This window comes from Scardinius erythrophthalmus (assembly GCF_964197995.2).
Source record: "Scardinius erythrophthalmus genome assembly, chromosome: 19".
Taxonomy (NCBI): Eukaryota; Metazoa; Chordata; class Actinopteri; order Cypriniformes; family Leuciscidae; genus Scardinius; species Scardinius erythrophthalmus.
The window spans coordinates 20,879,287-20,904,425 of record NC_138239.1 but is presented as its reverse complement, the minus strand read 5'-3'; the positions used below and the strand labels follow the sequence as shown (position 1 = coordinate 20,904,425).

At 38.9% G+C, this 25,139-nt stretch overlaps 1 protein-coding gene across 2 annotated transcripts in view; it reads right to left on the bottom strand.

Moving 5' to 3' along the window:
* fmn2a (formin 2a) overlaps window positions 1-24,315 on the bottom strand; it is a 42,062-nt gene extending 17,747 nt beyond the window's left edge. For both annotated transcript variants that reach the window (XM_081347301.1, XM_081347302.1), the window contains exons 1-7: window positions 22,214-24,315; window positions 17,351-17,523; window positions 12,856-12,954; window positions 10,076-10,959; window positions 9,783-9,927; window positions 7,274-7,361; window positions 1,648-1,709 (exon numbers count right to left, since the gene is read on the bottom strand). In XM_081347301.1, the coding sequence (XP_081203427.1) occupies window positions 1,648-1,709; window positions 7,274-7,361; window positions 9,783-9,927; window positions 10,076-10,959; window positions 12,856-12,954; window positions 17,351-17,523; window positions 22,214-24,302 (3,540 nt within the window). In that variant the 5' untranslated portion in view covers window positions 24,303-24,315. The remainder of the gene's footprint in view (window positions 1-1,647; window positions 1,710-7,273; window positions 7,362-9,782; window positions 9,928-10,075; window positions 10,960-12,855; window positions 12,955-17,350; window positions 17,524-22,213) is intronic.
* Between the last annotated feature and the right edge of the window lie 824 nt (window positions 24,316-25,139).

Sequence of the window (25,139 nt, the reverse complement as noted above, 5' to 3'; positions counted from 1 at the left end):
TATATCGTTTTTACCTCTTATACACAGCCACGTCCAAGTGATCTGAGGGCGCGCGCGCATCCTGGTGTGTGATGTGTGCGCAGACTGGTGCATAGAAATATACACTAGATGTCGCCTTAAAGACATTCGTTCCAATGAACTGCCGTAGCCAAGGCGACATCTAGTGTATATATCTATGCACCAGTCTGCGCACACGTCACACACCAGGAAGCGCGCGTCCTCAGATCACTTGGACATGGCTGTGTTACAAGAGGTATAAACAAATACTGTTCGTTTTCTCACACAAACCGCTCGTTTCGTGTCTTAGGCCATCAATGTGTACTTACGATGGGGAATTGTTTAATTTGGACGATGGGGAATTGTTTAATTTGGACTCTGTGCATGCTCTTTGAGACAGTGACCACAGACCTGCATTATATGACTGACAGACAAGAACAGTTTGACCTAAAAATATCAAAATTGAAACTACTGAGGAAAAAAAAGACACCTACATCTTGGATGCCCTTGAGGTAAGCTAAAACATACCAAAATTTAATTTAATTTCCAAAAAAAAATTTTATAAAATAAAGTTACATAGTATATAGCCTTCTTACAACTAACTTTTTAAAGAGAGTGTAATTAGTACAGTAATCTAATTACACTCTTGAAGATATAATCAGTAGCTAGTAATTAATACAATTTTTAGAGTAACTTAACCAACACTGCAAACTAATCTGCGAAAAACATGTGTGTGCCGAAATATTAGTAAGATATGTATGATGCAATGACATATGAAAGCCATATTCCCAAAATGATACATAGAGCAAAACAGCAAGAATAGTGCCAAGATATCATCAGACTTGTGTGAGAAATGTTATGGCGTCATGATGTGTGGCTACGGCTCCCGTCGCCCGTTCTTTATCTCGTTAGAATGAAGTGCAGCTCACACTCACACACACTCACACACAGAAAACATGTAAAGGACCTCTTGTGTTGACAGCAAGATTTATGACCGTTGCTGCAATACACATGGCGAATCATGGTGTGCAAACTCACCAGCTCCCACACACACTTAAAGAATTAAAGAAAATCAGTATTTGGTAGCAGCCAATCATCTAAGAGCAATTCATGGATCTTCCAAGAAAGAGGTTTGATTTATGCCGCCACGTCAAACTGACGTAATTGCAACTGCCAAAAAGTTACATAAGCTGCAATTCTTTTGCTCAATCTTTTTTTCCTGAGTTTTTCAACTGTCCTTTTTTTATTCTTGCGAGGGAAAACCTCATCCTCTCCATTTGTCTTCCTGTTGTCAGTTCCATGTCTGCATGTCTGTCTTTAAACAGTCGTCTTGTTTCCTCTCTCTCTCTCTTTCCCTCAGACAGTGACACGCACCCTGGCTCCATGGTAAACCTTACTCATTCCAGCGGTGTTTGTGGCCTGCATGTTTGTTTTGGTATTTAACACACATTTCCGCAGCTCTCTTTTGGAGTGGACCGCGTCAAGGCAGAGCTCCAAGATCTCAGGGTATATCCTGTCCAGTTCTGAGAGGTTTAAGAGTTTAATGATATGATAAATGATCACTTATGGAATTCATACTTCATAAGGATCGCCAGGATTCATCACATCTGCTTATCTGGACTGTCACGTCCTGTCATGTCGTGGACTTACATTTTCATACAGCGCCTGGAGCGTCTCCAGATCCACCACTGTGCAGTCCATGTTCAAGATGGCTGTCAAAGAGAGAAAGAGAGATGAAAAATGAGAGAATCCATCACTGACTGACCCATCAAGAATACAGATCTATTCAAATGATTTTTCAGACAGAGGAACACTATGAGGAATACTGATCGACAACTGTCCGGGAATTGAAAATAATTTATTTTCCAAAGAACTAAAATACCAAAGCACTTTTTTTTTTTTCAGTAAAAAATCCATATCCATAATATGTCCATAAATCAAAACAATAAGTTCCACAATTTATAAACAAACAATTCATTTAATATCTAATATATCAAAACAATATATTAATTTACTTAATAATTTAATATAATTATTTTTATCATTTTATTTTTTTATTTTACATTAATACATTTTATTGAAATAAATGAATGAAAAGTGACAGTGAAGACATTTTTAATTTAAAGATTTCCATTTCAAATAAATGCTGTTCTTTCGAAATGTCTATTTATTAAATAGTTACGGCCTCTGCAAAAATATTAAGCAGCACAACTGTTTTCAACATTGATAATAATAAATGCTTATTGAGCACCAAATCAGACATTAGAATGATTTCTGAAGGATCATGTCTAAAGACTGGAGGAATGATACTGAAAATTCAGCTTTACCACCACAAGAATTGCTGTATTGTGTTTTTACTGTAAGTTTGATTAAATAAATTCAGCCTTAGTAAGCATAAGAGACTTCTTTCATTAGCATTAAAAAATCGTACCAAACCCAAACTATACAGTTCGGCACGGTCGATTATATTATTTAACAACCAAAATGTGTTTACTCAGCATCAAACATTTATTTTCCAGAGTTCTTTTTACATAATAAAAGCATTTGAATCTCTAGCAGGGCTGTTATTGAGCTGGCTTGACTGAACACTTTTTGTCTGTGCTAAATAGAGCTGTTATGGGCTAACTTTTGTGTGTTCAGTCATTTGGGGAATTGAGAAATTGATCATTGGCGCGTTCCAGAAACCACACAAGAAAAAATAACAAAAACATCCATATTTGGCCAATGCTCAGATGTATAAAATGGAGACAGACAGCAAAAGCATTCCTCCTGTTATGGGAGAAAGATATCAAAGAGAACAACTGCAGCCTTAGAAGAGATTGGAAGAGGGAACACATGAAAGAGGGAGAGAGACAAGAAAAGAGAGTGAAAAAAGTATGCTCAATCCATGACTCAGTAATTTAACCTGTCATCAACCTGACAACACCAACTCCCACCAGATCTACACCCCAATCGCCACATACACAAACAACAACAGCGTAATCCCCACACCCCCACAACAAAGTCTCCAAACAAAGAATTTGTCTCATGAAGTCCAGGGATGTGGGCTGTGCTTTCCCAAAACACTGATGCAGTAGTTTAGAGTGGTGGTCTTGATTTAAAATCTGAGGAAGAAATGGTTATGAAAGCTTTCTAAATTTATTAGCTAAAAAAAAAAAAAAAAAAAAGTGTTCAGTAATAAAATTATTTTGTAATATAATAAATATATGAAATAGTGTGAGTCACTGAAGAAACAAACAAATCGTATGGAGGGGGTCGGCATGACACAAATAACAATACAAATAATACAATTATTATAACTAAAATTATTTTTATCATTATAAAACAAAGATTTATGCTAAAGTAAGACGTGTTTAGCATGTGTTTATCAATATTAAATAAGAATTTTAATTGAAATTGTAGTACTTATACTGTTGTTATTATATACATAAAAATATATGAAATATTTTATGAGTGTGAGTCACTGAAAAAAACAAATCATAGGGGGTCAGCATCTCTGCTATATAAATTGTGCTAAATTAAGACGTGCTTAGCATTTGTTAGTCAATATTAATATAAATTTAAATATTATACTATTATTATTAAATGTAATATAATTTAATAAATATATTAAATAGTATGCACTGTAGATCAAGTAAGTATGATATATACAAATCGTCTGGAGGGGGTTGGTGTCACACATAATAATAATATTAATAATAATAATAATAATACCTTGGCCCATTTACTTTAATTAGGATATAACCAGAAAGGCTCCGTGGAAATTGTAGTGGGGAGTGTCTGTGAAACAATTCTCACATTTCTAAACTATAAACGCAATTATAGGTTTTACACCACGGTGACTATAATCACCTGAAATTCGTGCACTTTTACTGTTACACAGCTCATCACTTAGCTGACGTTCTTATACAAATAACACCTATTACATGAGGAATCCCCCTGGAGCAACCTTGGATTAAATGCCTTGTTTAAGTGAACAATGCTAGCTCAGGTTTATACCTCTAAATATGCTACTCTACATTTCTGTTCTTGTTACATATTTCATAAGCCAAACATGTAAAGCAGTTTCTTAGTACTTAACAGGTTTACAAAATTCAGTTCGTGCCAAACGTCCATAATTACTATCTTCCAAACGTCGAGCGAATGCCACCATGTTTGCAATTCTTCAGCTGTACAGACACATACCACCTTCTCTCTCTAAACACCACTAACTATAAAACAGTACAATGTTTGGCTAACAAAGAGAAGAGAAGGATTTTATATAAGGACATGATCATACACATATGTTTCCTTGTTGCTTTCTTTGTGATCGCTGCCATGATTCAGAATGTTTCCACAAAACAATGTCCTGTGACATAGCTTAGAAGACCCAAACAGACGGCACTGCAGAACAAGTGTGTGAGTCACTAAAGAAACATAACAAACAAAAGATCCGGAGGGGGTCGGCGTCACACGTTGAGGATTCCAATCTCACATACGCATAAACACCGAGCTGACTTGTGAAACTCTGAGACTGTTATGGGTAGAAATCAAAGGCTTGTCACCAAGTGTGTTGGTGCAAGAGCAGCCTGTGTTCTAGTCAGGCATGCAGGAGTGTTTTTCAGCTTGTGAAGGGCTCAAACATGAGATCTTATGAAAACCAGCTGAGGGAAACAAGAAAGTTGACACAAAGGCAGCGATTCAGTGGAAATCCACAGAGGAGTTGCACCAGATTAGGTTTAGGTTCCCTAACAAGTCGTAATCTTGAGAAGAGGTTTTTTTTTTTTTTTTTTTTTTTTTGATGGCTGATAATTGAATAATGAAAGAAAAGAGAGACAGACGGGTAACATTTCTACTGACTGTAAAAAATGCCTCATAACTTTGCATGAACCTTCAAACTCTGCAATTAAACCAACTCACGACATTCTTTCCTAGTTCCTCAAAGGGCCTGATCCAGGTCAGTGTGGTGAAGCGTGATGTTGAGGAATGTATTGATTCTGGGTAAATAGCTCTGTCAGAGAAACTGTTTGTTTCTATTTGGTGGTTTACTCTGGCCAAACATACTGGCCTCTGCATTGGGCGGAATTGCAGCGAGACCCAATGAGACTCGACCAGTGCTGAATTGTGGGTACTGAGCTGCATAATAGATGGGGACTGTGCCCATAAATTCTCAAAGAGCCAGTAAAAATTTCTTCAAATACCGCCGGTTTAAAGGATGTGTGCATATGTGTGTGTGTGTAAAATATTAGGTATCCGTTCACATAATGTGATGTGGTTTTTAAAACTGCATCCAGCCTTGCTGATTCATTAAAACGAAGAAAGAAAAATTGAATTTAAAAAAGGGTTGTTGTTACAGTGGATTAGACTGGAGGGAAATTATGCATGGAAAAATTTTACTGAAAGAAAACAGAATTCAGCTTGTCTGCCGCCTGTTAACCAATGAATGACTAAAAAAAAAAATCACATTGTTTAGACTATGTTGCTGAAGAATACACTATTTATCCATCCAGGACTAAAAAGTAACCACACATGGGTCCATTTTTGCACCGACTCCAAAATCAAAGCAGAATCAACCGTTGAACGTATCCAAACAACAGTGGCGTTCCTGAACATACCAGTGGATCTGAATGAATGGTTTGAGTAAAGAATTCACTGACTAACTCAAAAAGACTAGTTTCACAGTGTGTGACCATACTGTCATATGGATGTAACCTGTACAAAGATTAACTGAAAAAATCTAATTAATATCATATCATTTTTAATAATAATTACTGTTCACTACTGTCTCTTTGCTTTTCATGGGTAATCTTATTCATTTTAATCCAAAGAAGAAATACACAGATCATCATCTGGATGAGAAATGGAACAAAAGATAAGTGTAGACAGTTTGAAGATATATGTGTGAAATAATCAACCTTTTTAAAACATTTTCCTACTTTTACTAATTAATTGTCTTAGTATTTGGCCTTTTTCCTTTGTATTCTATTTCAGTAACTCCTTCACCACATAAAAATCCACAATCAAGAGTTCTCTGGGCTCTGCGAGACAGGACTAACATTCCCAAACATTTGATGAGAAGAAATTGCATTATTTCCTTTATAGCCCATTCAAGGGGATGAATGAGAAGACAGAGTGGTGACAACAATAAGCGAGGTATAAAGAGACGAATTAGAGAGAAAAAGACTCCAGAGACAGATTCGGAAATATCTTAAGCAGAGAAATAGGACTTTGAGGGTTTATGCAAAAACAGATTAAAACTGTAACTACAGTAAAAGAACAGAACAGGATGAGAAAGAGGATGCGACTCTAATCATGTTCATTAAGATCTACAGTATCAACCTATTCTTGAACCCTGAGACGCAACCAACCCTCTCTCTCCAGCTTTCAAACACAATCAGTAACTGTATAAACATCACCGAACAATGCGTCTTAATTGGCTGTGACATCATATTTCCCCCCTTAGAGAGGTCACATGCTGGCAGGAGGCTGAGCACAATCTCAGGAGGTTTAGCCAAAAACACACACACCTAATATACTGTATATACAGTGCTATGCATAAGTTTAGACACCCATGCTAAAGTTGACTAAAAAGAGGAATAAAAAATCATCTTTTGGAAATTAAGAAATTAAAATAGCCTCACATCATCACATAGCCTTCACCATACCTAGAGATTGGCATGGAGTACTTTCCATAAGATTATCTCTCAGTGTAAATCAAACCAGCTATTAGGCTAACTGAAATAAAACCATGCCAATCTCTAGGTATGGTGAAGGCTATGTGATGATGTGGGGCTATTTTAATTCCAAAGGCCAAGGGAACTTTATCAGGATGCATAGTATCCTGGATCCATGAAGTAACTGGCCTTTAAAAATAGAAATCTGCCTGCCTCTATGGGAATTTAACATAGGGGTGTCCAAACTTATGCACCCTGTATTTTAAGGAAGAACATTTATTTATTTACGATACATTATTCATTCACAAAGAAAATTGGTGTCCTTAAAGGTTGGATATTTCCTAATTTTTTTAATTGAGGCATTAAGTTCAATTTCCAAAAGAAGATTTTTTATTCCTCTTTTTATTCAACTTTAGCATGGGTGTCTAAACTTATGCATAGCACTGTATATATATATATATATATATATATATATATATACTGTATATATATATATATATATATAACTGCTTTTTTCAGAAACATGACAAGTAGTCAACAGCAGAACAAGTGTGCGCACATACACACACGCAACATTAACAATGGGCATACTAGGTGCAAGAACACTTCTTTGGGTTGCTCACCATTTTGGATATCTTTCATATCCAAATGAAGACTGGACATTAGAATCCCCACTGCCTGAGAACGTTTGTTATTCAGCAGCTTGACAACCTGAGAGAGACAGAGGATGATTACTTCATTACTGTAGTAAAACATCAGCCACATTATACTATAACACAAAAAATTCCATAAACACAGTATTTCATCTGGCTGCCCTCATAAATTTAATAGCACAGAGAGGTACTTTGGCCTAAAAAGGAAACCAAAAACAAAGCCAAAGTATGAGTATGAGTATTTATGACTGTTTCCTCATATGGCATTATGGAGAGGTCCTGTCTCATTCTTTCATGCATAGCATCCACATATATCAAAAGAACTTTACTTTCTCCCGTTTCTGGCTCTGCCAAAGAACACCACAGTGATTATGCAAATGACAGACCTGTCTGGTCCAATTAAACCGAGTTAGATTTTGACACTTTCAGACGGCCCCTTCAAATCAGGCATTTCTAAACAAGTGGATGCGTGTGGATGCATGGAATACCTCACATACTCTGTATAAATTTTCACTGTTTTTTGAAAGAGAAAACATTCCCTGAGCTCTGCCGTCTGCTAGTTCACTGTAGCTTTAGCGTCTTCTGTGCATTAACACATGTATATTGAGTGCCATCGTAAACATGTCTTCTTTCATTGCCGTCCGTTAACAACATGTTAATTCTGATTGTTGGAAAGAATTTGGAGCCATGAAAACCTTCTAGTACAGGCCACACTTGAAAGTGTGTGATGGCGGCTCAGTGTGATCATCAGGAAGCCACTGGCTACCATTATCTCCACGGGGCTCATGACCACTAAATACAGCCCGACTGCAGAGTGGTGTGCTACGTTAATGATGTGGGAAACACACTCATGCCTGTGATGAGTTGGATCTAAAACCAGACGCTTACCAACCAATGAGAATTGATTCCATACTTTAGCACTGTCTTGGTGGGAACCGAGGATGTCGCTGTATGAGGGAGGATGGAGGTTCGGCGGTCGTACAGTAACTACCAGCTAAAGAACTAGGTAACTCCTGCCAAAGTAATGGGCCGTAAAATGAATATGATTCATAAAATTAACATGATAATGTGGGCTCAAATGGAGCTTCGGGCAGCTGTTTTTAATTGATATATCTAATTCATGTGAAAAGTGGGCATTTGATTAGATTAGCAATGTAATTTTGACTGATATGAGCAAACTGTAACCATAGGCCTAAAGCAACTCTATTGTGAACAATGCTACACACACCCACTCTCTCTTTCTCTTACACACACATATAAAGTGTGGCATGACCACACTAGGCTGACTGGAGTCGCTGGGTTGGCTGGTGGTTTGAGGGTTGTGGGTTTTAACTCAATACAGACCCCCCCTCCCATTCCTCAGATCTTACAGACCACAGAGAGAGAGAGAGAGAGAGAGAGAGAGAGAGAGAGAGAGAGAGAGAGAGAGAGAGAGAGAGAGAGAAAGAGCAAACAGAACACTTTCAAAAGTCTTATGAATTTCTCAATATTTACATGGTTAAACATCCAGTTTGTCATTTATCCTATTTGTAGGCAATACCACTGAGTATTCTCAAAACGTGTTCATAAAAACCTTGTTTAGTACCATGGCACAAAGATGGTATTGGATGGGATTACCAATGATTTTGGGAATGATTACCATATTCATATACCACAGTATTTTAGTGGCACTACAGGATACTTTAAGAAAAACATTCTAGTGCCATAGTACATGTACAAAAACATGCACAAAAGTACTACCTTGGTATTCTTGAAAGTACCATGTATATGTACTGTAAACACCATGGTACATGAATTTCAGTACCATGGTATATTTCAAAGTATGACAGTACTACCATTTGTTACAATTACTGTACCATGGTAGCGCCAAATTCCTCTTTATTAAGGATGGTATATATATTTGTAAATTATCTTCATGATAACAACACTAAATATCTGTACTTAATTCATAGTTGATGAACACAGCTGCAGGACAATTAAATAAAATAGTTTTTTTTTTGTGATGCAGTTAGTAATGAGCTTGTTGTGGAGCTGTGTGTTGTTATCAGAAATCTGTTCGACTCCAGACGAAGGACCCACAAAACTCTCACCAATGACTAATTTTCACACCACTACCAGAGCGGAAGAGAGAGAGAGAGAGATTAGCTTCAGATGTGGTAGATGCCTGGATAGTTTCTGATGGTAAACAGACTTATCAAAGAGTCTCACAGTCACACTTTGGTTGATGGAACATTAAGTAGAGCTTATAACATTTACTGAACGTCTGTAAGGCTCTGATTCACAAGCTGTGCATGTGAAATCACTGTTAATGGTTTTGTGTGTGGTGAGGTGTGGGCAGAGCTATCTTCAGGGGCAGACAACCGGGAATGTTGTCCCGGGATCTGAGACGAAGTGGGCATACTAAGGTCCACTAGGGTATGGCCTATTTGTTGGACTCCAGTGATTTCAATCAGTGTGGGTGTAGAAAAGTCTTTCTTACCTGTTTGGTCTTTGACTTAGTTATGGTATCTGAGATAGGTTTCTTCTTTTCCTTAACTGCACTTTTGGCAAACTTCTCCACAAATTCGTCAAAGTTTACGGATGGCTCTTGAACCTTCTCCCACACCAGAGCACTTTTGGTATCCCTATGTGCAAGAAAAAAAAAAATCAGTTTGTCTTATTGTATGTGTGATCATAATTAAACCTTGGCTGAATGTAAATAAGGTGAAACACAAACATTCAAAATACATATTGCAAATTCATGTAGCATCAGTCAATGAGGCATAAGTTTACTTTTTGGCTTGTAGCTGAATCCGGGTCCAGTAGAGTGGTTTCATGGGTCTTGGAGGCTCGATGACAGCTTTAAGGGGGGCGGACTCCTGAGCCATGCTGGGTGGCACAAACCCCATGAAGGGTGGAGGGGGACCGAAGGGTTGTGGGGGCCCAAAAGCAGGTGGAGGAGGGGGAGGTGGAGGTCCACAGCCAGGAGGTGGAGGTGGAGGGGGTGGAGCCATGCCTGGGAGGGGAGGAGGGGGTGGAGCCATGCCCACAAGTGGAGATACAATACCAGGAAGTGGAGGTGGTGGAGGGGGCGGAGCCATTCCTGGGAGTCGAGGTGGAGGGGGTGGAAACATACCTGGGAGTGGAGGAGGGGGCGGAACCATACCTACAAGTGGAGGCGGAGGAGGGGGTGGAACAATACCTGGGAGTGGAGGTGGAGGAGGTGGAGGTGGAGGAATTGATACATCTGGTGCTGAAGGTGTCGATACACCTGAAACAACAGGAAGTAGGGGTGGTGCAGGGGGACTGATTTCCTGTTTTCTTTGGCAGCTGCAGGAATAGGGCAGTCCAGTTGGTGAAGTGGCGCTGTCACTTAATTTGGGAGTCTGTGATTGGTCTGAAAAAGGCACTGGAGTTTTAAAGGCTTCCTCGACAGGTGAGGTCTGAATGGCTTTCACGTGGCGCAGAACTCCTTGTCCATTTACTTTAGACTGTTTGATGGTTTGATTATCACCCACTTCTTGATCCCTTGTTCCAAGCTTTGTGCCATCCAATTCATTATTGTCTTTTTCCATATCTGATATTTTCTTAAGTAATTCTTCAATTGTTTGCTCTAGCTCCTGAATGGAAACGGAAGTCCCTTCTGGAACAATCCCAGATTGCCCCGTGGATCCATCCTGTGGAGAGCAGGATACAGAAAAAAGAGACTTCACATCTTTAAAAAGAAACAGCAGCATGGAATGAAAAACACAGACACCTCCTGTCACATGCGATCGTACAAGCATGAGTTAGTGCCTTGTTTTAGCGGATGTTAGTTTCTCCTCCGAGACTACGTTTTTTGACGAATGGTATGAGTGAGTGTGTGTTTGTAAGTAAGGGGCCGTGTTTCTTAATAGCAAAGACCAGGCACGCATGTGGCATCCCACAAGTCAATAAAAGCACTTTGGCTGATCATGGAAAACGTAGCGGTGCTTCCTGGATAAAGGGAAGAGAGTGAACCCAGGGAAATGAATGAACAACCACAGCCAGCATGTAAAAATCAGCACACAACACACAAGGGATGCACTTGGCGAACACACAAACGTGGTGATAAACACACACAACATACAGAGACACACATACAATCTGGCAGCGAGGGTCAAGGAAGTCCAACAAGTCTAGACTCCAGAAGTCGTCTCTGAGGACTCCTAAAAGGCGAGCCGCAGAGTCTCTGGGAATGAGGAGGGAAGGGTTTGTGCCTTTCTTTTACACAGCTTCAAACGACTTCAAAGAGTTTGTGTGGGTCTGTGTGAAGGATTGGGGGGGGGGGGGGGGTTTGGGGTTGGCGGAGAACATATCACACACATGGAGTCTGGTTACATGTTGGGCCCTGTCAGACTGACATGGGTTTGGGGAGACGCTTTCATTCACAAAACCCTTTTCCACAGCCAGGGAGCTTTGGTAAATTTTGGCTCCAGACCTTCAAGCCCCTTAGGAATTCTAGAGTCATTAGTAGTCAGAGAAGTTCCTTCGTGCGATTTGATATGGTCACGTGTACCAGGGCATTATATACATTATGTTAAGTATTACAAGTATTAATGTAATTAAAAAAGACATATTCCCCCCAAAAGATCTGCATTTCGAATCACATTCAGGAATATTCCTACAAGAAACATGAGGAATAAACTGTAATATAAGGTGTTGCGTGTGTGTGCTTTGAACATTGGAATGCAAGTGGTCATTTATCATTTCAAAAATCAAACATGGTGGATCTTAAAACGCAATGGGATGCACTGCGCCTGCTGGACAGATGTTTAGATCAGGATAAGATGCTGTTAGGATACTGTTTACAGAAGGTCTCTAGCAACGTTAAAGACACGTATGGCTAGTGAGTTGTAAATTACATTATGAGTAACATGAGGGTGTCAAACCTATTGGGGAAATATTTAAAACTATTTGAGAGTTTGCACACATTAACGTACACAGACAATAGACAAAAGCAAATGCGTGTTTGATTACACATAGCTCTTGCAAAAATGGACTATGCTACAGTAATGGAATTAAATACCAAGGTACGTTGATATTTATCATGTCACTGAATAATTACCATATAATACATGATTTTACATGATACTCAAAGGTACTTCAAATAATACAAATATATTTTATCATATTACATGTCCAAAAAACATGGTATTACCATGGAACCATGTTCAAAAACATCATAGTACCACCAAAATGTCCAAAAAGCATGGCATTACCGTGGAGTTTTTTGTTACCCTTATAAAAAGTACAGGGGTGGTGTTTTGTGTACCATATGTACCATGTAAGAGTAGCAGCATGATATTAACTTTGGACATGGTACCATGGTAAACTATATATTTTTTGATGTAAGATAGCAATACCATGGCTTTCTTTGAAGTATTTTAGCAAAGTATTGTACCAAAAATATTATATCCTAGAATTTGAATATGGTAATCATTACACATTACATATTAATGTGTGTTTATCAAATACATTAATAATAATGGGAATAATGACCGCACAATCCTTATTTTGGGCATACCCAACCATATTGGAAGACACACTCGCACCTGTACAGAAGTGGGGGTCGGAGGCCACATTGTTTGGAGCCGCCCAGGTGTTCTGATCTCATTCTGTCCCACTGGAGCCCAGGTATACAGCTGCTCATTCTGTAAGGGTGCAAACGAATGAGAGAGCTGGCATTAAAAGAGCTGATTATGGCAAGAAATGTTTTAAACGGCATACAGGAGTCTAAAAATAGCCTTCTGTTCCTGGGACTGCTTTCCTGATTAGACAGCAAGAAAAAGGCATGATTATGTGGCAGTTCTGTGTGTAGGGCGACCTCTGCTGGAAAACTGAATGAAAAAAAAAAACAACACACCACTGACCAGAGCAGAAAAAATACATGGCATTTGTCTGGCTGACACTGCCAGCATGTTCACACATACAAATTGAAAGGCTGTTCAAGGCTGTCCATTCACATCAGTGGGGGGTTGCGCAAGCATGCAGTGAACATGTCATTCGATCAAGACGTGCCGCAGAGTTGCACAGCATGATTACACCATTTAAAGGTAAACCTTACAAGCTGGGTACAAGTATTAGATAGATAGATATATAGATAGATAGATAGATAGATAGATAGATAGATAGATAGATAGATAGATAGATAGATAGATAGATAGATAGATAGATAGATAGATAGATAGATAGATAGATAGATAGATAGATAGATAGATAGATAGATAGATAGATAGATAGATAGATAGATAGATAGATAGATAGATAGATAGATAGATAGATAGATAGATAGATAGATAGATAGATAGATAGATAGATAGATAGATAGATAGATAGATAGATAGATAGATACATTTTTGGGGGCACTTGTATTAATTTTGGTGAAATCTTTGACACAAACAAAAGAAATCGAATAAGAAGTAAGTTATTGATTGCGTTTTAAACAAGAAGTTTTACTTCCAGGAACATTAATTATGAAGTTAACAAATAAATCAGACAATGCACCAGAAATTTAGTGATATCTCTGCAGTTGTGGTCTTGACTGTGACAAGTCCAAGACCGGTCTGGAATACTACAACACTACCTGATACACAAACATCAAGCTTAGCATCAGTTCTGGCAGATCACGTTAGTCAAGCTCGCATCAGCTGATCCATGTCTACCTATAGGAATACGACGCCTATCACTGTATGTATAAGCTTCTTCAGTATTATCAGCAGTTATCGTGTTTCTCAGGAGCAAATTACCCTCCTCCATCCCCAGCTCCTCCTCTCGTCAGTCAGGATTTGGCATTCTGATTCCCATTGAATCAGACTAAAATTCTCTAATTATGTTGTACATTCAAATTAATTAATGATATCTGCAATCCATTCATGTTGGTTCTGTTCTTACCCTAAGGGGGGTTATTGCTGCTCTCCCTGATCTTATCCATGCTAGGCTGCATGGATGCGCAGGGAGTTCTTGCCCAGAAAAGAACCATACCACCAATCCTAACTGTATGCTAACTGTCAATCATATTTGACGATAGTGGTCCTGACAGAAATGGCTGTTGGCTATAGAAACATGCATCTATTACATCATACCTGTGAATTTGTTGATGAAATCTGTCTAGGCTATATACAACAGTCAGTCTTTAAAGTGAATAGTGGCATTAATGCTGTCCTTTTGAAATCACAGCAAGTGAAATCACAGTATTAAGTCATGCTCTGTCATCTACCAGCACAACAGGGTTATTGTTAGGTTATTTCAGTCACTGTGCAGCAGTGTGTGTTAAAGGGACAGTTCACTCAAAAAGGAAGATTCTGTAATTTATTCAAAACTGATGTCTTTTGAAACCTGTCTAAATGTGCAGTTTTTTGTTTTGTTTTTGTTTTTTCCTGCAATGAAACACAAGATTTAAATTAATCCTAGATTTCAGACTGTTCCTCACACAAAGCTACTGTATGGCTTCAAAAGACATAAAATAAAGTGCACAAGTTTTATAGCCTATTTTAATTATGCTTTTATTGTGCTGTTTTGTCCTTTTTTAAGCTTGACAGCCCCTGGTCACCATCAGCTTTCATTATATTATAGAAAACAGCATGAACATTTTGCAAACATTCAGTTTTTGTGCTCCACAGAAGAAATAAAGGCATATGAATTTGGAACATCATGCAAATAGAGCCCAGATTTTCAGTTGTCTACTTCTCAGATCAAGAACCAGCTCTAAACAGGTCAGTTTCAGCTGGAGTTCAACTGCGATCCACTCAGATCGAGTGTCGGTGCAGTATCTCACCATACTGGAAAGGTGTACAACAGGCCAGAACGAAACAGAACAGAAAATATTGAAATGGGTTCCATTACATGGAAAGGGAGAATTTAAAACACGATGACTGCCGATTGGACAGGGGTCAAGAGAAACACTTGTCTGAACAGATTCAGAGAAATAACATTGCTCTGGGATAAGTATAATACAATAAAAAGTGGTGATTAAATTAATTACCAGAGGAGTGTGTTTAAGTGTTTAAGAGTCTTTGGAACGATACTTTGGAACAGAAATATATTTTTACTTAATTCAAATTTGGCGAATGATGCATAATGAGAATTGAATGTTTCATTAGTAGATGATTATTAATACAGAACCTCCTCATTTACATTCTCATTTACACAATAAAATGAAAAGGTCTAATTTCCACTGCCCTTAAGAAACATTAAGGTTTATTTGGCTGCCAGCCTGAGTAGGCTGAATAGCTTGAGTCAACACTGAAGCCTATGATATTGTTTTTGCTCAAAAATCTACTGTAACTAAAGAGATCCCACTGCATTTAGATAGGTGAAAGCAAAATATTGAGGAATATAGGTATAAAAATACACAAATAGGCAGCTGGATAGATGATAAATGGATAATGAATATGCTTGCTATATAGAGAGATGAATACAAAGATAGAGCAGCAACAGAGGGCATGTGACCCATCTTATGTAACCTGGTCAGATGGCTTATGCATGCAGATGTGTCTATTTAAGTGTGCAAAAGCACCGGATGCACATTTTTACGCATATTTGTGAAAGAGTGTCGTACACATCTATAAATATACACTCACAACATGAATATGTGTTCATACTGCTAAAGCGGGTTAGGAGGTGTTTATATGTGTGTGGTGAAATAGAAAGGGGGAAGGGCAAGTCGGAGAAGCGGTGTTAAATGTTCATCTGTTCAGACACAAATCTGCTTTGACTGGTGGAGCAAAAGAGTGAAGAGAGAGATTCGTTCTATTCAGGTCACATGGGGTGGCCGAGCAAAGAAACATGACAACATTGCTGCAATGTTCTAGTAAATTACTCTCACATACAGTACCGTATTACAGCATTCAACTGAGAATCTCAACATGCCTTGTGTAACGTAGCAGGATTAAAAAAAAATACTAAATCACACTATTTGCTCATGCATAAGATAATAAATACATAATGAGCCTCTCTTCCTCTGTCTCAAACAATGGCACAAAGTTACCCTACTCATCTCACATCTGTTCAGGCAGAATCAACTCTGTGGGTTGTTCAACGAAGTGATATAAGATGTGTGAAATCTGGCACATTTTTAGTAACACTCATCAACAGCTTTTCTGCTTCTTACTAATGCAATTCAGTACTGAGCTCACAGACAAAATCTGTGCTGAACGATGTATGGGTTCTGTTTTGAACATTGTGTTAATATATTTAGTCAAAATCATCATTAAAATCAGGGTAGTTCACCCAATTTTAATTGTGTCATCATTTATTCACCCATCATGTATGAATTTCTTTCTTCTGCTGAACACAAAAGAAGATATTTTACAGAATATTGGTAACCAGACAGTTGACAGTAGCCATTGACTTCTATAGTATTTTTTTTCCTACTATTGAAGTCAACATGTTACCAATATTCTTCAAAATATCTTTCTTTTAGTTCAACAGAAGAAAGAAACTCATACAGGTTTCGAACTACATAAGGGTGAGTAAATGATGAAAGAATTTTCATTTTTGGGTGAACTATCCCTTTCATTTAAATATGGCATAATCAAAATGTTCTAATTTATTTTTTAAACCTAAACTTAAACCAATGTAACATAATTTTTCATAACAAGTCAACATGAACAAGTGGACAACTCATTGGCCTGATAAGACATCTGGTACACTGTGAAAAAAGGTGATTTGGAATAAATTATACATTAAATATCACTTCAAGTGGGTCAAATGGACCTGTGTGAATTCATATCAGTCCATGCCTCACTTGCACTACAGGCAGCAAGAAAAATACACAAGACTCTCCACCACTTTCTACACATGCATTTAAGTCATTTCAGCGTTAGAAAACATGCATTTAAATGTGGTTTATGTTTCATAATAGAAATATTAAGGCATGTATGTATAGAGATCCCACAACTGATGTCATTGCAGGCAAATAATACATGGCAGAATACATCTCAGATGCTTTAATAAAAAACAATAATAAGGATGTTTTTGTGAAATTTGCATGATAAAATGTGGAAGAATGTCCTTATAAAGCAAGAGAAAAGAATTGGATGGCCATACATTGAAACTGGGCTTATCTGTGACATCACTTCCTGTCGGCAGTTCCCTGATGCAGTCACTAAAGGGCTGTAGAATCCCCAAAGCCAGAATACGGGAACAGAATCTCTCAGCATCCTGTGTGTCATCTTCAGAACAACCCCACTGTACCAAACACCTCTCCAACAGAGAACGACCTGTAAGAGAGTGAAATAGAGAAGATTCATATTGAAAGTAATATAGAAGGTGAAAATACTGCATTTGTGTGTAACTGTTAAAGGTGCTCTAAGCGATGTCACACGTTTTTTAGGCCGAAACATTTTTGTCACATACAGCAAACATGTCCTCACTATCCGCCTGTCCCCTGAACACACTGTAAAAAAACGCGATCTCTAGGCAACAAAAACAAACTGGCCCAACCTGGACCACGAAACATAACAAACAGTGTTCCAGCCAATAACCAACAAGAATGATTTGGGGGTGGGGGTTGGGGGTTAGTGCGCATGCACATGAAGGGGGTGTGGGGATTGGAGGAAAGAGAAGCATGAAGAGGGAAGTTAGCTAGAGGAGAGATGTCCTAGACAACGACAACGACTAACGTTAGAATTATATTCTCTTGAATTTTGATATGGCCGACACACGACCAAAGAGACAACATTCCGATGAACAAGTAGCAAAGAAGAGGGAAAAGGAGAAGGAACGCGCAAAGTCCCGAATTTACATCGGAAAAGCACGGAAGAGAGGGGGAGGGGATGGGATGGGGAGGAGGGAGGGTCGAGCTAGTCTCCATTTTGTTTGACAATACTTCGAACGTCAACAAGAAGTGACGTCACCCAACATCGCTTAGTGCACCATTAAGTTCTTCTGTTATAGACTGCTCATTGAATAAAAATTTTTTTCCCCACTGACCCTGATAGAGTGTTTGGGGACTGACGCTTTAAGTCAGACAAACAAATAAAGCAGAAATTGTTTTATTTGGTGAACTGAAGCATTTGTCTGTGTGTGTGCAAGTTCCTTAAAGGAATATTTATCCACTCCAAGCACAAAACTACACGTGAACTTCCTCTCTCTAATATATCAGGTGGACACAAACTCAATAGCTCATCCTGTAGTCTCATATCACACCCTGGTAGAGAGGATGATAATGTGCAACATCAATAAGCAGCACACACACACACACACACACACACACACACACACACACACACACACACACACACACACACACACACACACACAAAAGGTGTGTGTGTTGGGGGGTGGTTTTTGTTAGATAATCCGCATGTATCGTCAATTGAGCAAATAAAAAAAGATCTAAACTAAACTAAACTAAAAAAAGACACTAAACTAAATTCTGATGTCATGGCTCGGCTGTATGGGGGTATTATTGTTGCAATATTCCAAATAAATAGATTAATATTCACAAATAAATGTAAAGAGATTCACAAAAATTTATCGAATTCACAAATAAATAGATTAAGATCCACAAATAAATGTAAAGAGTTTCACAAAAAAATATAAAATACACAAATAAATAAAATGAGATTTGCAAATAAATAAAATATTTACAAATGTTTTATTATTTTACAAACACAACTCTGCCTGGCATTTATTTGTGAACCGCTTTCTGTGCATTTGTAAATCGCTGCACACATTTGTGAATCGGTTCCTGTGCATTTGTGAATCCCCTCACGCATTTGTGGATTTTGAAACACTTCTAGCGTTGACGTGCAGACAGATCCACAAATAAGTAGACTCCACCCATCGCCTACTCAAGCCAATCAGATAACGGCCACATCATGCTGGCCAATCGTAGCACGTTCTCGCTTCAACCAATCACGTTTGGCTTTACACTGGGCGATCTTGCTCTGTGCTCATTCATCTGCATTTCAAAAAGTACTCGTAAAGGCCCATAAAATATGTTTAAAATTTGGATTTTGTTAGAATTACACCATTAGACTGCTTGTCAAGCCAAGCCACAATTTGTATGAGCCTTGAAAAAAGCCAGAGCAACAGCCCTTTACATCTCGGGAACAGCGCATTATGGACGCGTCACGTTATTCAAGATAGAACAGAAAAGCATCAAGTAGCTGACTAACTGGGTTCAACCCATAAATAGCTACACGAGTTTTTAATTTGCATTGCAAGATTTTTATTTGCTACTACACGCTGATGCTGAGGCTCGTACCGTTCCATATTGGGTGGTCATTTGGGCTCATATTTGGTATTCTACATGACATTTATTTATGTCCTATTGCTATTTGTCACCGCAATTGTGCTTTAAAAGGCAAAATCGTATGTCCTGTAATTTCTTGCATCGTGTCTACCCCGTGCGAGGCTATCTATCTAGAAGAATCTATCTTCTAATCTAATCTATCTTCAATCTATCTAGAAGAAGTGCGGGCATCCGTTTACTATCAATGAATGCCCCGCGTCCAGGACACTATCACGAAATATGATTTTTCAAGTAAACAGCACTAGTCAATAAGTAGGCTACGATCAGAGCCGTAAGAGTACGATCATGCAGGCATGTCTGCAGCTAAGCAGACGTCACATAGGGAATATGTGGGTGTTAACGTTTCAAACATGCTAGTTTTACATTATTTGAAACTGCTACGGCAGCAGTGAATAGATAGTGCCTATTTGCTTTTGACGCGCTGTGTCGCGCCTCTTGCCGGTGTAGAGACTGTTCATTATGCTCGGGATCTCTGATTATCATAATTCTCTGAGTGTATCCTGATGGAAATATAAAGGGAAATATAATATAAACTCCAACAATCTTTTGAAAACAGAGTGTTTTTACCACACAAACAGTTCAGCGCTACTACTGCTCCTTTCAAGGATGCAAGAATCAGTTCCCGCCCCGAGTGTAAAGCCAAACGTGATTGGTTGAAGCGAGAACGTGCTACGATTGGCCAGCTCGATGTGGCCGTTATCTGATTGGCTTGAGTAGGCGGTGGGTGGAGTCTACTTATTTGTGGATCTGTCTGCACGTCAACGCTAGAAGTGTTTCAAAATCCACAAATGCGTGAGGGGATTCACAAATGCACAGGAACCGATTCACAAATGTGTGCAGCGATTTACAAATGCACAGAAAGCGGTTCACAAATAAATGCCAGGCAGAGTTGTGTTTGTAAAATAATAAAACATTTGTAAATATTTTATTTATTTGCAAATCTCATTTTATTTATTTGTGTATTTTATATTTTTTTGTGAAACTCTTTACATTTATTTGTGGATCTTAATCTATTTATTTGTGAATTCGATAAATTTTTGTGAATCTCTTTACATTTATTTGTGAATATTAATCTATTTATTTGGAATATTGCAACAATAATACCCCCATACGGCTGTCTCATCTATAAACAAAGTTAGCAGCCTGATAATGCTTTAAAAGAATAACTCAAATTTGATCAAGCAAATGATTTTAAGTAGGTTAAAATCTTCAAGTTTTCTTTGAGGCAGTCAGCAGCAAGTGTTGAGCGCACTATATAAAAAAAGCATGCAAGACTATCGTTATGAAAATAAATATATGAGTCTGTTTAAAAATTAATTTATGTATACTGTAGCATTTAATGAATATGTCAAAGTTTTAATGAGAATAAAAATGTTCAAATCAGATTATGAAACATTATATTTACAGCAGGTTCAGCATAATATTCAGATTGTGCACAATGCTTTATTCTGCACAATCGTGCTTTTGAGTTTCAAAGACATGTAGCCTTTGGCACAGTTAGCATTTGATGCTTCAATATCTTCAAGGCTTTGTAAACACATTCAGATATGGATGCTCGCTTTGTATCAAGACAGGAAGTTAACAGGTGAAAAAATGAAAAATGCCCCATTTGAAGTGTTCATATCTCACCTTTTTTTTAAAACTTTTTCTGTTCCTTTGTATCTGATCTGTCCTGGTGTAACCTTCATGAATGGTTTGTCAAGAGCATTCTCTATGCCTAAACCACTTCAAAACAGTGTGTGTGTGTTTTCGTACAAGTGTGTATTTGAGTAACTTCCTGTGGCACTCTTGACTCAATGAGGCAGAAGCCAGTGCTTTCCTAGCCAGCAGCTAATGTGTGTCTGTGTGTGTTTCTGTGGGATTGTGTGTGTGTAGCATACACATTTAAGAGCCATGTTTTATGTTTTTGACTGCTCACTGAGCATTGAGGGGAATGAACCAGAATAAAGAACAGAAAAAGAAAAAGAGATTTATATCATGCTCAGGCAACTAACTGTTATATTGTCTTCTCCTATGACATTGTCACTGATTTGAAAACACAAATGTCTGTGACAACATTTTTACCTCCCATGTGTTGTGAAAATATATTCCAACATCTTTTTTGGGGGGTCTGGGCACAGCATTCCTGTCAAACAAACATAGTACAAATCCTTTCTCTAACACTGACCCTAACCCTACACCTAACATCAAAGGATAATTATAATGTTCATATGAATTCAAGACCCAAACCCAGCCCTAAACCTAACCATAAAATCAGACTGGTTGATATGAATGCTGTTCCAGGACCAATAAGGATAATGATCAAGGAACATGGATCTCACTTGACAAAAATCACAGTTTAAACACCATCTGACTAAAAGCTGAAACACACTACATTTAAACATTGTACATTAAATGTAATGTACAATAAATGTACATGAAACACTGAACAGATTTTAAAACACATGGGAACTTCAGTGCCTATCATACAATATGTGATTGTCTGTGAAAACAGTCAACTCTGTTAGAGTTGACCATTTTAACAAACAATTGTGAAGTGTATGATGTGCAGTCTCGGGGCAAATTCTGGGCAAGTTTCATGTAATGTATTCTAAAATTAAAATCAGGTCTCTTTGACTATGAGTGTGAACTCATAACACACACTGACTCACCTGAAAACACATCTGGAAAGGCGGAGGGTGTGTACCTCGAACTGATGGTCTGGAGGCCACTCTCAATAAGCTCTGATTGAACATGTATGGATTCACACCATTCATCATGGCAACCCACTGGACCGGCAATGCTACAGGATCGCTGTCTCCGTGCTCTCCAGCTCCCTGCTCTGGATGACCATTGACCTGAGCCTAACTCTGAGACAACCCTGCGAGGACACATAGGGCTTGGGGAAGGAGATATTATGGGTGAAGTGAGCTGTCTGGTGGTTGTTTTAACATAAGAAGTGTGTATCGTGGGATAAGGTTTAACCCCAAGGTTTGCACTGGAAGTTCTACGTGGTCCTGACCCCGAGCCTAAAAAGTTCTCGGATGCCCACTGTGTGATAGCTGCGGCACTGCTTTTCCTTCTTTGTTGGTTGGAACACCCTCGCTCTACCTCCTCTACACCACCATCACCTTCTACGTTCAGCTCTACACTACTAATGCTCTTCTGTGGTATGAAAATGACCCGACTGATTTTGGATGTTGAGCTGGTCTGATTATTTGCATTGAGACCAACTTCTAGGCTTTGGGTCAGGCTGTTGTTGCCATAATGGCACTCTTCAAGAGGAGATGATAAAGATGAACTCTCCAAGATCTCCTCAGCGCTCTCGTAGGAGGTGGATGTTTCTGTAGTATTCTGAATACTGTAGTTACTGGTTGATCTGGTAACAGCTAAGATATCCTGGACACTACTTGTCTCAGTAAAAGTATCCTGAATGCTATAGTCATTGGCCAAATTGGTCAAGTGTACAGCTTTATTTGCAATATCAGTCACTTCGCCACCTTGCTCAACCTTTAATGTCGTAATCAATCCTCCTACTGTTTCCCTACTGCATTTAAGATCTTGTTCTTTGCTGTCAGAAGCAGAGACTCCTCTTACCTTCTCTGGTTCACCCATACAAGCAAAGCTACTACTAGTAAGACACGGAGTGACTTGGCCTTCAGACTCTACTTGTCCTTCCCTGACCGCATCGCTACAGTTTTGCCCCTCAGCAGCTCCCTCCATTTGCTGCTGTTGTCGGATGGTCCTCTGAATATCCAACAGCAGATCCTGAGCCTCTGTGGCTGAGTGGTAGCTGTAGAGGTCTGTATCTGACCCCGATCCCTCAGTCTCTCTCTTAACATCATCTTCAGTCATGTCCAGGCTCGACTGCCTGCTTTCTGATACGAGTTGCTTACTGTCTGGAGTGAGACCCTCCAGCTCATCACCTGATATTCCACCATTGCTGCTGTCGTTGGCATCCACGCTCTTAATCCTAATCCCACCATCCAGTACATCCTCTTTGGACAACACTTTCCGGGATAGGCCCTTGCGGATACGGATGCTGGAAAATACAGAACTTTTGGAGCCCTCCGATTTGGATTTCTTCTTGCCCGAGTCGCTCGGTAATTTACTTTTCTTAATCTTCTTGAGATGCTCATGGTCTCGGTCCTCAGTGCTCGCCCAATTCCCAGCACCTTCCACTCCAGTTGTGATGGTAGGCTTCTTTTGCTTAGCCTCCTGGTTTCCCATGTTCCTCAGAAGGCGAACACCTTTAGCAATCAGGCCATGCTGGGAATGTGTGTGCTCAGACTGACTTTCTCGTTCTCTCTGCTGCTCTCTCTTCTCTCCTATATCTCTCTCTGCGCGCCCTTGCACTTTCTCCCCCTCCTTTCCTAATCCCTCTCTCTCTCTCTTCACCGCCGAGAGCAGCTGCCGTGATGATGCTGGCTGTGACGCTGTAGCTGAGGACTGTCTGAGAGACAGCTCCCCCTGCCTCCCAATCTCTTTCACTTTCTCTTGCTCATCTATTTGCTCCGCTGGGCTACTGGAGGAGCGAACCAACTGGGCATGTCCAGTGTGGTGCTGTGAGGTTGGGGAGAGCTGCTGCTTCTGATGCAATTCTGATTGTTGTTGCTGGCGTAATAACTGTTGCTGTTGTCTTCTGATAAGATTTGTCAGGCTGCTTTTCCTCCGTTCTTTCACCCTCTCTCTGAAGGGAGAGGAGTGGAAACTCTCTCGCAGGACAGGTAGCTGCATCTCTATCGTCTGAATGTTTTGCATCTTGTTTCTTGCTATTTTGACCTGGGAGGAGGAAACACATAGATTAAAACTGAGCAAAAGAAAGTAAAAAAACAAAAACAGTTTATATTGTAAAGAGCAGAATTTAGGATTTATTTTTAAATGTAGCACGTTATATTATTGTATATCACCTTAAAAAGTAACTATACAACATTGTTACTTTTTATGGAAAGTAAGAAGTTTGTTTGTTTTGCATTAGAAAAGCAAATTAAAGGATTAGTTCACTTCAAAATGAAAATTCTTCTGCTGAACATAAAAGAAGATATTTTGAAGAGTAAGCCCATTTATCGGTCCAAAAGGTGGTCTCCAATAATACGGGTGAAGGTTTTTGCACGTTACTGTCTTTCCCTTTACGCAACACAACAAGATTAAATGAAATACATTTTCTCATATGTATTACCTCGTTATTTCATCTGACTCCATAAATGAAAAAGGGTTTAATGATATCTGAGCATCATTAAAAGTGAGCAAACGTTTGATTATTCTTTTTAACTCTTTATGTATATTTTACCCGTTCCAGATTTGGAAACTATGTCGCTCAGAGGTCCTCACGCCTTCTGTTTAACGCAGGTCTCACGTACACAAGCTCATCAGTTTTGATCACTAGCCCCCATGGAATTGCATACACTTGAATTTAACTGAAACATTTACTTCAGTAGAGGTATGCCCAGTATTATAGATATAAGCTGACCAACATTACTTCTCTTATAATAGCTATGGATTGGCCATGCCGTGGTTTCCCAAGTACACTTGAATTGATGCCAAATATGAGTCTTAATATTAAAACTTGCGTGAACATACGAATCCGTTTAATCTATT